Source organism: Sinocyclocheilus rhinocerous, unplaced genomic scaffold (assembly GCF_001515625.1).
Source record: "Sinocyclocheilus rhinocerous isolate Xijiao unplaced genomic scaffold, SAMN03320098_v1.1 scaffold435, whole genome shotgun sequence".
Taxonomy (NCBI): domain Eukaryota; kingdom Metazoa; phylum Chordata; class Actinopteri; order Cypriniformes; family Cyprinidae; genus Sinocyclocheilus; species Sinocyclocheilus rhinocerous.
Genome location: NW_015630023.1, coordinates 77,376 through 90,957, shown reverse-complemented (window position 1 = coordinate 90,957; position 13,582 = coordinate 77,376). Strand labels below are relative to the sequence as shown.

Genomic DNA, 13,582 nt, shown 5'->3' with positions numbered 1-13,582 from the left:
GCCCAACCGACCCGTGCCCTGGCCCCCCTCTTCCAACCAGGCCAGGGCCGGCTAAACGAACCACGCCCGAGCGCGGCACGGAGCGCTCACACTAGTCAAACAAACCGGGCTTTGGGGGTCAAACGCGCTCGGTCACGGTTCAAAATGCCTAGTGTGAGTACACCCTAAGAAACAAGCTGGTGAGAGGCACACCACATGTCAGTATTGATAAGTACCTAGTAATAAATATCTTATTCAGTAGGTCAGTGGTTCTCCTCTGCAGATCTGGGGACCCACTGCTCTTCATTTATTTTTCCTCATTTCTGAAACTGTAGATATAATTGATTATAATAAGCGGGCCATTCTATAATTTAGCTTACATTTCATGTCCATTGATGCTAATTATTTTTTAAACAGTTTTCTAAGAGAATACATACTATAATCTCACACTAATCTTTTGTACACCAAGTTTTTCAGTTTGACTTCATGTCCCTTAAATTACAGTTTTTGCAATGTCCACTTTTTTCTGAACTGAGTGAGCCTTGAGTTCAAACTAATGAATACAAATTGTTAAAGTCAATGTCTTATTTCTTTCAAAAAAGAAAATGTTTAATTTTACTCATGTTACTGCATGTTACTAACCAAACAGCCACCTGCAAACTAAAAAATAAATGTTTTATCACTAAACCATGTCACCAGCATCATGTGATGTTATTTTCTTACATGGCAGACATTTTGAACACATTATGGTAAATGTCCTCTTTTTTCTATATTGTATCTCCAATGACCTATTATCATAGAGTATATTAATTGCCTGTCAACTATGTTGGGTACATTGTTTTGGTTTACAATATTTTTATGGTTTCTCTTCAAATAAATATTTAAATTGAACCTGATGAAGAAAATAACATTTGGTCGGCTAGACAAAATCAGCCATTGATATTATGAGTCAGCATAGCGACCAAGAAGCTTAAAAGCACACCCGTGTAAACAGCATTAGCTTCTGACAGGTCGAAGCAAGTGCTCACAAGGATGCAGGAAGTATAGCAGGGTGACGCAGCATCTTGTTCCCTTTGGGGAACCATGGTTACATACATAACCTAGAGACGTTCCCCTTCAGGAAATCGTGCTGCGTCGGAAACGTTTTGGGAATGAGGATACCAACTCCGCCATACTGACGAATGCCTGTCTAGTGTGAAGTCGATGCGCACATCTCAAGACAGAAGCACTTTAGAGCGGGTCCCAACATCTAGGTTATAAAACCTGACAAAGGTGAGTGGGATAGACCAACCCACAGCCTCACAAACATTGTGTATACTATAGACAAGTTCTAGATAAGAAGGTCTTAGAGGCCGCCATACTTCAGGTTGAGTAGGCCCTGACCGCCAAAGGTGTCTGGAGGTCAGAGGACTCATAAGCCAGAGAGATAGCCTCAACTATCCACCTGCTTTGTGTCTGCTTGGTCGCCGAGAGACCTCTCTTAGGTGGACCAAAGCAAAGAAAAAGTTGATCAGACTTTCTTCACAGGGCAGCTCTGTGTACATATGTGTCCAGTGCTCGAACTGGATACACCAAGGTAAGCTTTTCCTGGTCTGGCTCCCGGAAGGGAGGAGAACAGAATGCCTTAGAACCTGGGTAGGCACTTTTGGCACATAACCCGTCCTCAGATGCAGAAATGATTTGACCATCCCAGGTGCAAAGTCCAGACATGAAGGGGCCACTGAAAGGGCCTGAAGATTGCCAACTCTACTGAGAGAAGCGGGTTTCTCCCTAACGACTGACTACCCAAAAGGCCGTGGTAAGCAGATGAAGGGAGTCAACCCTGCAGAGAATCGCTCTTGAAAGAACTCCATCACTGAACCAACCGGGCAGTTAACTTGGTCCCAACTGGCGATCTCCGCACCATGAAGTGAAAAGCTTCCACTTCAGGGAGTACAGTCTCTTCATAGAGGGAGCTCTGGAGTGGAGAATGGTCTCAACAACCTCAGTTGAGAGACCGGAAGCTACTGTATGTGTTGTGCCCCCTCAGAGGCCACACCCACAGTTTCCATAATGAACAATTGTGCCGCCCGCCTGAGTCAGAAGGTCCCTCCTGATCAGAATCTCCCATGGAGACCCGTCAAGAAGGGACACAAGGTCCGAGAACCAAACTTGGGCTTGCCAGAATGGGGCTACTAGTAGAAGACTGACTCCATCCTGGCGGACTCACTGCAGAACTCCCTGGAGCAGAGTGATCAGGGGAAAGACGTACAAATGCAGCCAAATCTGCCCCAAAACCTCGGGGTGGAGCCTCCATTCCCCGGGCCTTTGCCCCTGCCTTGACAGTATGTCTACTCCCTGATTGAGATGCCCCGGGATTTAGACTTGCCCTCCGCACCATGAAGTGAAAAGCTTCCACTTCAGGGAGTACAGTCTCTTCATAGAGGGAGCTCTGGAGTGGAGAATGGTCTCAACAACCTCAGTTGAGAGACCGGAAGCTACTGTATGTGTTGTGCCCCCTCAGAGGCCACACCCACAGTTTCCATAATGAACAATTGTGCCGCCCGCCTGAGTCAGAAGGTCCCTCCTGATCAGAATCTCCCATGGAGACCCGTCAAGAAGGGACACAAGGTCCGAGAACCAAACTTGGGCTTGCCAGAATGGGGCTACTAGTAGAAGACTGACTCCATCCTGGCGGACTCACTGCAGAACTCCCTGGAGTAGAGTGATCAGGGGAAAGAAGTACAAATGCAGCCAAATCTGCCCCAAACCCCCCCCCATGACTTGACTAAGGCATAAAGGCAGCGTCGCGTGACCATGCAAAATGGGTTGCCCTTTATGAAAAATTTAAAATTCCTTGGTCCTAAATCACCACTGCAGGGGTCTCATGTACAGCATGCCAAAAAGTATCACGTTGGACGTTGCTGCCATCAGACCCAACAGTCTCTGAAACAGTTTTGCAGTGAGTGACTGGCCTAGATTGACACTGTTCATGGCTGCGAGGATCAAATCAATACGAGCAGGAGACAGACGTGCCTGCATCACCGTCGAATCAAGCACACTCTTCTTGGCATTCAGCCTCAACCCCAGCTCTTTGATGTCAACAACATCTCAATGCTAAACCGCCATCTGCTCCGACTAGGCTAAGATCAGCCAGTTGTCGATGTAATTTAGTGTGCGGATGCCCTGGAGTCTGAGAGGAGTCAAGGCAGCATTCACACACTTGGTGAAAGTGCGAGATGACAGTGCTAGACCGAAGAGAAGAACCCGGTGTTGGTATGCTTCGCCCCTGAAAGCAAACCTCAGGAACTTCCTGTGTTTGGGAAGGATGTTGACATGGAAGTATGCGTCCTTCAAATCTATGGTGACAAACCAGTCCTCGGAAATACACACAACCTGAAATGCTGCCTGTCACTCTCTTTGCTATTGTCAGACTCTGTTCTGTGTTTTGTGTTTCCATGCCCATATTTGGTCCTTCCTGTTCCTGTCCTAATTGTTTCCAATGTGTTCCAGGTGTGTCTAGTTATCATCCTCGTTTCCCTGTGTATTTAAGTTCGAGTCTGTGCAGTTCTGTATTGTCCTGTATTGAACGTCAACCCTCGTCCTACTCGTGAGTTCCTGTCTGTATGTGCTTTATTTGGATAAATAAAGGTCTGTTTCATGTTAATCCTCTTCGTCTCCGCGCTCCTTCGTCTCCGCCACAGTAGGCAGTCGTGACAGAATACAGGACCCAAAAGAAGTAAGCGGCGCCCCCTTTCCCCGTTTTATTTCCGTTTTTGAAAGTCTTTTGTTTTTTCCCGTTTATTTCTCCCGGCGGCATGGAATCCGCCGCACGCTTCACTCCAGCCCGCCGGCCGCGCCGTTGTCAAGCCCGTCGGCCACTACGAAGTCAAGCCCGTCGCCTGCGGCTTTCTCAAGCCCGTCGGTCACCGCAACGGCAAGCCTGCCAGCCGCGCCTTTCACCCCGAGCCTAGAGGGGAATCTGTGGAGAATTCTCTGGGCTAAACTCGGGGACTGGAGCCCTCGCTGGGCTACACTCGGGGCCTGGAGCCCTCTCTGGGCTACACTCTGGGACTGGAGCCCTCTTTGGGCTAAACTCGGGGGCTGGAGCCCTCACTGGGCTAAACTCGGGGACTGGAACCCTCACTGGGCTAAACTCGGGACTGGAACCCTTACTGGGCCAAACTCAGGAGTAATGTCAGACTCTGTTCCGTGTTTTTTGTGTGTTCTGCTCCCAATGTGTTTCCATGCCCTTATTTGGTTTTCCTGTTCCTGCTCCCTGATTAGTTCTTCATTTGTTCCCAGCTGTGTTTAGTTAATTATCCTCGTTCCCCTGTGTACTTAAGTTCTAGTCTGTTCAGTCTGTCTCTGTCGGGTCTTAAACGTCGATGTTGTGCTACATGTTGTGTTCCTGCCTGCCCTATGTCTCCCCTTCTGAAGTTCATTAAAATCTCCTTGTTTATGTACTCCACGTCTCCTCGTTCCTCATTCCTCGTTCCTCGCTCCGTGCTCCTCCTGTAGGCAACCATGACAGACGTATGGTGAGGTATCGGGAGACCTTGAGTCTTGGCTCAATGTCCTTTGCTGACCCAGTTCCCCTGTTGCTGCTTCTCTCTTCTCACACTGTTCTGTCCAATAAAATGAAAAGGCTAATATATAATAAAACATTTATGTAATTAATACTAAAAATTATACAGTCACATTCATAGCTTTTTCTGTCACATGACTCACAACAAATCCAAGGCACTCAAGGCTTTTTGTTGTGACTATACACCCCATCTGAGTGCCTTGCATCTGCTTTTCTTTCATAAACATACCATTCTACAAAAAGAACACACTAGTGGAGGTGATATTTTACTGTACAGCCTTGAAACAACGTCCATCTAATGATGTCCAGGGATTGAATTTGATTATTTTATTTGATTACTTCATTTTTTATCTTTTATCATGGTATATATTAATTAGAAGAAAGCTTACATAGTTTTTTTTTTTTTTATACTTTGACATCTTTTGTAACATTATAAATGTCTTTACTGTCACTTTTAATCATTTGAGTGTATCCTTGCAGAATAAAGGTGCTATTTTATTTTATTTTATTTTATTCATCATTTACACAAATAATTAGGCATAGTTTTTTTTTTTTTTGTTTTTTTTTTTGCTTTGTTTTGTTTTGTTTTGTTTTGTTTTTGGAAGTCTGATCATTAATTTTCCTTTTCTCACATGTCTCCACAGGACCTCCTGTGAATGTCTCCATGGCCATTGAAGTTGCCAGTATTGACCATATCTCAGAAGCCAACATGGTAATGTTTTGGATATCACCCTATTTCGCATATATGTAGTATTGGATTTGTTTTGTTGTAGTACTGAAAAAAAAAAAAGTTTTGAATGTGCTAAACTTCTTTTGAATATTTTCCTTTCCAAATGGAGTGGATTCAGTTCCAGAATAATAAATAAAATAAACAGTAGGAGTAAATCTATGTCAATTCATGATTTACAAAAACATCTAGTTAATAAAATGTTCAAACTAATTAGAAGATCACTGGACACATAATAAGCAACAATACATTTCAGTGTTCATCTAAACACCATCATCAGGTGTAAAAACACAGGAAGTAACTCTGGCAAATATACATATGTAGAAGTCACAAGACTACTAAGTTTTCCACATATTATGCTTGCCAGAGTCTTGTCGTTTCTTTTTATGTAGGCCAGTGATTTTTAGTAAAGTGTTATTTGAACAAGTAGGGGTGAGTATACCCCTGTGCAATATAATTAAAATGTTAAATGATTCAGAGTTTTATCACCTCTTATCAGTTATTTCTAAGTTGACAAGTACAGTTTCTTCTTATTAGCAGTCAAAAAAAGTGACTTTGCTGTCAAAGTCTTAAAAGGTTTATAAATTACCTTAATTCTGATTGGTTGAGTTGTGTTCAAAGGCATTGAAAAACGCTGTATAAATGCACACATTCAATAGTAATGCATATTAGGAACCAAGCACAGACGGTTCGTAAGCACCAATTGTTAAGTCTATGGTATTCCAGAGAACTGCTTGCAGGGAGGTTATGAAACTTGGTACACAGATATACTGAATATTAACCAAAGAAATATTGAAATCTGTAACTCAAACTTTTTAGCTCTACCAAATTTGCACTCATGTTTCTGCCAATAACTTTTGAACTTGCCTCATGCTGAGGTGAGACAAGCTCCTTGTGGAAGGTTTTTGTTTGTTTTTTTGTCTATTATCTATTTTCAGACCATACCAGCAAATGTTGTGGATTCTGTGTTACTAGACCAAATGGTTATTATTTGATGTATTAACCAATTTGATGGCATTATACGAAACTGAATCTGAAGCTGCCACCAAACTTTGTGTGTGCCCTTGTCACACCACATTGACCACATCACATCGATTTTGTCACAGCACCACCTATTTGTCAAAAGTAATAAATATTATTGTTATCTAATATTAATTATTGATTTTACCACTGTTCAGGGGATTTAGGAAGAACAAGAACACCCCATATCGATGTTAAAAACCATGTAATGCATTCTAATGGCCTATTGCTTGATTTAACTCAGTACTTTAAAGTAAACTTATCTGTAAATATGTACAATACACAACAATATGTCCCAGAAATATTACTAAACAACTGTTTTGTTTTTGTGCATTTGTTTTGACAGGAATACACCATGACGGTGTTTCTGCGGCAGAGTTGGAGAGATGACCGTCTGTCCTACAACCACACAAACAAAACTCTTGGCCTGGACAGCCGCTTTGTGGACAAACTCTGGTTACCAGACACATTCATAGTTAATGCCAAATCAGCCTGGTTTCATGATGTTACTGTGGAGAACAAACTCATACGCCTGCAGCCTGATGGAGTCATTCTCTACAGCAGTCGGTACGTGGGTATGCTTTAAGTGCATTTTAAACTAGTTTGTGATTTCGTATTGGCAATAATGTAAAAGGACTTTGGGCAGCAGAGTAAAGCTGGAATGTTGACAGATCATGGTAAAGGGAAGAAATACTGAATATAAACCTGCAGTAACCAGTAATATTAACTTCTCCATTGTTGTTCAGTTGGTTGGTCGGTGTAGTAATTGTCCCGCCCCTCCTCCATTGATTGGACGGCTGGGTAAAAAGTGACAGTGACGAGCGCTGCGTTTTACCCAAAGTTAAACAGTTATTAACTCTCAGCTACAAAAAAAAATAAAAATAAATAAAGACAGAGCAAACGAACTTGTAAAATATTATGATGACAGTGCATCAAAATTCAGTGTCATCAGTTTGCCAAAAAGAACACAGAACATTTTACGCACCATTACACGTGGTAGGGAGCAGTTTAGAGTTTGCTTAGAACCAACTAACATTTTGAAAATACAAACATTTTCATGAATTCGAAAGTTTACATCAGAACAGCTTTACGGACGATTTACACAAAAATGTTCATGAATGAGACCCATAGAGTGTAAGTGATTATATATAGCTCGGAAAAAGGTGGATTCGAACCTGGGTCGATCGCGTCAAAAGCCAATTCTGAAAGTCTTACGTTCTACTGCCTACACCACTAAAAACATTGAATTTAATTGACACAATTGAATGTGTCTTTTGTAAATCTTGAGTGTCCCAAACAGACATTGCTGGGTAGCGCTAGTGTAAATAGCGTTTGCCAACAAGCTCGCTATTTGCACTTAGTGTAAAGACACTCTGAAAAAAAAAATTCTTCCCCTTGCTTAGGCCCCAAGTGCTCATGGGCCCCTGGGCCCGCCCATAATGCCCATTGGATAATCCGGCATTGCATCTACTTAATAAATTAATAAATGCCACCATTGACCAATCACATATTTCTGAGAGCTGTGTAAAGCAAACGAATTACGGCAACAGTATGGAAAAATATGTAAAAAAAAAAAAAACCTGAAAGAACATCCCAGCAACATCATTATTTTAAAAGAATTATAATTTACTTTCCATGTCTTAACACATGATCACAGAGGGTTTATTTCTTCTCTGTGACCTGCTCCATGTTCAAAATGTAATCATGATGGTTTCCCTTTCAGAATTACATCTACAGCTGCATGTGACATGGACCTCACAAAATACCCCATGGATGAACAGGAATGCATGCTAGACTTGGAAAGCTGTGAGTAAAGGGAAAACTTATATCTGGGATCTCTCTTTCGCATTTACAGTGTTTCAACTTCATGAGCATGAAAATAATTCCTGCACAAAAAACAAACCATGACAACAATGCCTGTGACTTTATATAGCTCAAAAACCATGTATTTTCTAGTGTTTTAAATAAGGTTTTTCATTATCTGTCTTTTTTTTTTTTTTTGCTTTTATCATAACACTGACACTTCTCCATCTTTAGAATTGCCTTATTTCTTATATTCTTACATATTCCTTACTTTTATGTTCTCGTATGAATGTAACATTATTAGAGAATCATGTTTGAGTGACAAGTAGAAATGTCATATGCAGCTGAAGGCAAACCAAGATATTTTCTTTTTCCTGTTGGTGGTTTTGCAGATGGCTACTCTTCAGAAGACATTGTGTATCACTGGTCAGAGAGTCAGAAACACATCCATGGGCTGGACAAATTGGAGCTGTCCCAGTTCACCATTACAGATTATCGCTTTGTCACAGAGATGATTAACTTTAAATTTGGTGAGGCTTTTCATCGACACTGTCTGATATATCTGATATTACTAAACTCTGACAAAACCTTAATTGCTAATGCTGCAGCAACTGTTTTTGTCATTTTGAACTATTTTTTTTTTATTTTAACTCAAAAACTGCATTACATATTTTCAAGCCAAATATTGTCATTCTTGAAACAGCAGGGAGATTTCCACGTCTCAGCTTACGATTTCAACTAAGGCGTAACCGAGGCGTATACATCATCCAGTCCTACATGCCCTCAATCCTACTGGTTGCCATGTCATGGGTTTCATTCTGGATCAGCCAATCAGCTGTGCCAGCAAGAGTGTCTTTAGGTCCGTATTTCAGTGTTAATAGTGCTAATTTCATAAAACTTAAAGTTTATAAAATGTACATTTCACCATATATATTTTAATATTCTCCATATCTAATGTATTTAAAAAAGTAAAATTTGTATATTTAAAAAAATCAATAGGTAAACATTTTATTTTTATAGTCCACTTTAGAGATTTTACTGTAAGTAATTTTAATTTTTACTGTAAGTAATTTTGCAACTACAAGTCAACTACCAGTCATTAGAGTATTAGTAGATATAATATCGGCTAACACTTGATTTTGATGGTCCACCAACAGACATTCTACTGACTAGTAACATTTTAGTGCATGTCAACTTATTACTTACCCTAACCCTAACCTAACAGTTTACTAATACTCAAATGAGTCAGTTGACATGTAGCTGCAAATTAATGAGAATTTGTTGACATTAAGTTGCAAAGTTACTTATGAATGTCTAAAGTGGTCTAAAGTGGACATTGAAATAAATTGAAACCAGTAATCAGTAAAAATGATCACATTTAAAACAAATCACACACACAAATTAACAAGTTAAATGAGTTAAGTGAATATTAAGTAAAATAAGTTAAATGAATATTTCCATGTGTCCATTAACCTTAGGAATCACAACAGTGCTCACCATGACAACACTGATGGTCAGTGCTCGTTCATCATTGCCCCGTGCTTCTGCCATCAAAGCTCTGGACGTGTATTTCTGGATCTGCTACGTCTTTGTGTTCGCTGCCTTGATCGAATACGCTTTTGCTCACTATAATGCAGACTACAGCAAGAAGGAGAAAGCCAAAGTCAAGACGAATAAGAGTGCAGAGGTACCATCAGAAGATTCATTTTGCATAGAAGGGTGAAACTGTGTGCTATAACTGACCCATCTCAGGACACCAAGTCTCAAGCATTTTATATACTCTCAAAACTCAAGTAGGGTGAATTCAGGTAAAGTGGGCCATTTAAAATTGTACTGTGCTCAGTGGGTTTACACTTTGAGAGCATAACAATGGTCTTTAATTAAAGGGACACTATTAAGAAAAAATTGTTTTGGCTAATGCTCTATGACCCTGGTGATTGTGGCTACATCTCATGTTCTATCAGTTATTTTGAATTTTACAAATGAATTGAGTAAACTTATGGATTTTACTCATAACCTAAGGTATATGTTTTTGAGTTTGTTAAATATGTTGTTAAATGTTTGTTTGATTATGTGAGAGATAGGGTTCATTCAAACCCATACGAAAAATATCTTTTAGTGCCACATCATTAAAATCCACACAGTGACTGAGTTCACAAAAGTACTGAACATAATGGGGCGATTCCCCTGCCGAAAACATAGCAAGGTCCTGTTGAAGGTCTAGCTTTCTGTAATAAAGTCCACTGAAGGTAAGTTGTGTTCATATTCAAGTTCTTGTTTAGTCAAATCAAGTCAAGCCAAGCCAAGCCATGTCTTTGTTTATTGTGTATCTGCTCATTCTTGGATTTTAAAGGGGAGGTCTAATGCTATTTCATGCATTCCGAGTTATTTACACTGTTAAAGAGTTGGATTCTCATGCTAAACATGGCCAAAGTTTCCAAAAATGATTTGAATGTAGGACAGAGTATTTCTATGCCAAATACACTCCTTCAGGGTTTGTATAAGGTTCTGAAAGTTTTTTTTCGAATATGACCCTTCATGATGTAGTGGACAGCAGTCGACGACTGGAAAGCTTCATTTTGATTTGATCAGGCTTTGTGGACAACAAAGAATGCCTTTTGTCTTCAGAACAACACTGCTGTAATAAAGTCCACTGAAGGTAAGTTGTGTTCATATTCAAGTTCTTGTTTAGTCAAATCAAGTCAAGCCAAGCCAAGCCATGTCTTTGTTTATTGTGTATCTGCTCATTCTTGGATTTTAAAGGGGAGGTCTAATGCTATTTCATGCATTCCGAGTTATTTACACCGTTAAAGAGTTGGATTCTCATGCTAAACATGGCCAAAGTTTCCAAAAATGATTTGAATGTAGGACAGAGTATTTCTATGCCAAATACACTCCTTCAGGGTTTGTATAAGTTTCTGAAAGTTTTTTTCGAATATGGCCCTTCATGATGTAGTGGACAGCAGTCGACGACTGGAAAGCTTCATTTTGATTTGATCAGGCTTTGTGGACAACAAAGAATGCCTTTTGTCTTCAGATTAAACAACACTGCCTCATGTGGAGAGGGGGGTAACATAAACCGTAACACCTGTTCAGGAAGTGCTTTGTTCTCCCTCAAGGTTATCATTTGTGGAAGGCAGGATGAGGACTTCAGCATTCCATTCAGCATTCCAATCAAAACGCTGGAACTGACCAACTTGCAAATCCCTCCTTCTCAGTTAAGATTAAAAGATTTTCTTCAACACAAAGAAGTATCCTAAACAGTTGTGGTCTTTGCGCTAAGTACAAAATCATTGTTGTTAAGCTGCTAAATTGTTCTAATGAGAAACAAGGAAGCGCTGCAAGATGTAGATCTGCGGAGTTTGGAAACAGCAACAACGACCACAAGCTTAGTGACCACCATCTTCTGCAACAACTTCAGATCCTTCTCTTCAGCGATTCTTCTCCTGCGTGTTCCAGGTTGTCCGGATCTTCTGTACAGACTTCAGAACCTTCACCTTCAAGGCTCCTCCATTTGCGTTTTCCAGACCAAGGACCTTCTCAAGAGTTCATTGTTCACTAGTGCTTCGTGTTCAAGACTGTGAAACGGATCAGACTCATTTCTTCCCACTGCAGCGTGGCCCAGGTCAACAAGTGGAAGACGTCACCGCCCAGATGCGGAATGTACTGTAAATATCACTCTTTCCAAACCTCTTTCCAGAGACCATTGGCATTAGTGTGTATTGTCAGTTTATGATGATCTAATTTGCATTAGATTTTGCCGTGATATAGCCGTGTGTTATATCTTTTAGATTAGATATAGCCGTGTGTTATATTTTTTAGATTAGATATAGCCGTGTGTTATATCTTCTTTACTAAACTGCACTTGGGTTCTCACTATGCTCACCTCCAGTGGAAACATTACAGACAGACAGACAGACAGATAGATAGATAGATAGATAGATAGACAGACTTTACCTGAAAAGACCAGAGTCTGGATTGCATTATCTCAAAATGTTTATTGTTATGTACCTTCAAAATAAAACTGAATTCAAATGAAATATTACAGCTGGACCTTAAACTTAACAAAGGTAATAAATAAATGAAAAACATCTGGGTATCTAAATTACAAGTTTAAATTACAAGCCCACTTTACCTGAATTTACGGTAAATTTATTTATATATATTTAAATTTATTTATATATATATTACGTCATGATAGAATGGCACAATATTGATTAAAGCCTTATACCTAATTCAGTTTAGAGGAGAATAAAAATAATTAATAATAATAAAAAAAATAGTTAAATAATAATAATAATAATTCCTATCTATGACTTTTAATAAACAACTCCCTCATGTTTTTTTGCAGTCCATGGTAAAGAATGGAAAGCAGGCCATGGTTCTGTTTTCGCTTTCTGTGGCTGGCATGAACCAGGGCCTCCTCGTCTCAAACAGGCAAAACAGGGCCCAGCGGGCCACTGACCCTCCTGGAGATCTGCATGAAGAGACTCGTGGCACTCAGTCCCGTCGGGCACAGAAGGAAAGCAGTGAAGAGAAGAAATGCTGCAAGTGTAAACCTATTGATGCTGATACCATTGATATCTACGCTCGTGCTGTCTTCCCTTTCACCTTTGCTGTAGTAAATGTCATCTACTGGGTGGCATACACAATGTAAATGATTTATAAAATGTTGAGCTCTGCATGTATATAAATCAATAAACAATGTGACAACAGAACTATACAATTACAATATGACAATATCTGGATTCTTAAGTCTTATCAATATGATGATGTAGGGTAGTCTTTTAGAATATATTAAATGCATTATGTTGAATTCAGTTTTTTGGAAGAAGGGGGGTCTGTTGCATTTTAGAAGACTGATACATACCTCTGCATCTTTACAAATAGTCTTTGATGCTTTACGATGACATTTCCTTGTTGCTTTTTTGCTCTTTCATAATATTTGCACCAGAATAGCCTTCTAAGTACTAGTATGAATGAATTAATGCAGAACGTTATGCTGCTTTATGAATGAATCTCTTGTCTTCATTCCTACCTTCTCCATCTTTAAAACTTTCTTCACAGAAAAGTTCAGCATTTTTGTTGCATTGGCAGACATTACTGTTAAAATGGACTCTGACTTTGTCTTTTTTATGGGAAATGTGACAATATCTGTGTTTCTTGCTAATTAATGTTGTTCTCAATTAAAATTAAGAGCTGTCTGAATTATTAATGTAAAATTAGATATTTTTCTGTATGCATTTTCTTACTTAGTGTTTATCATAAAGTTTAGCATTCTCCCAGCAATGGGGTTGAAATACAAGCAATTTTATGGAAAAATATGACATATGGGAACTCTGCCAACCACTAATGATGTTATGCATGAGAGTTTTTATCAGTATTGCTGATGAAGGTAGTGATGTTATTCTGAGCAATTTATCCCTTGTTCAATATCTTTTATTTTGCTTTTTCTTTTGTCAGAGGCAGCTCTAATTCTGCTTTTG

General features: G+C 39.7%; 1 protein-coding gene across 1 annotated transcript in view; it reads left to right on the top strand.

Annotated features, from left to right (window-relative positions):
* LOC107739653 (gamma-aminobutyric acid receptor subunit delta-like) overlaps positions 1–13,150 on the top strand; it is a 32,114-nt gene extending 18,964 nt beyond the window's left edge. The window contains exons 3-9 of the mRNA XM_016551821.1: positions 5,191–5,258; positions 6,640–6,860; positions 8,017–8,099; positions 8,489–8,626; positions 8,800–8,955; positions 9,575–9,783; positions 12,448–13,150. Coding sequence (XP_016407307.1) covers positions 5,191–5,258; positions 6,640–6,860; positions 8,017–8,099; positions 8,489–8,626; positions 8,800–8,955; positions 9,575–9,783; positions 12,448–12,753 — 1,181 coding nt within the window. The 3' untranslated portion in view covers positions 12,754–13,150. The remainder of the gene's footprint in view (positions 1–5,190; positions 5,259–6,639; positions 6,861–8,016; positions 8,100–8,488; positions 8,627–8,799; positions 8,956–9,574; positions 9,784–12,447) is intronic.
* The last annotated feature ends 432 nt before the right edge of the window (positions 13,151–13,582 follow it).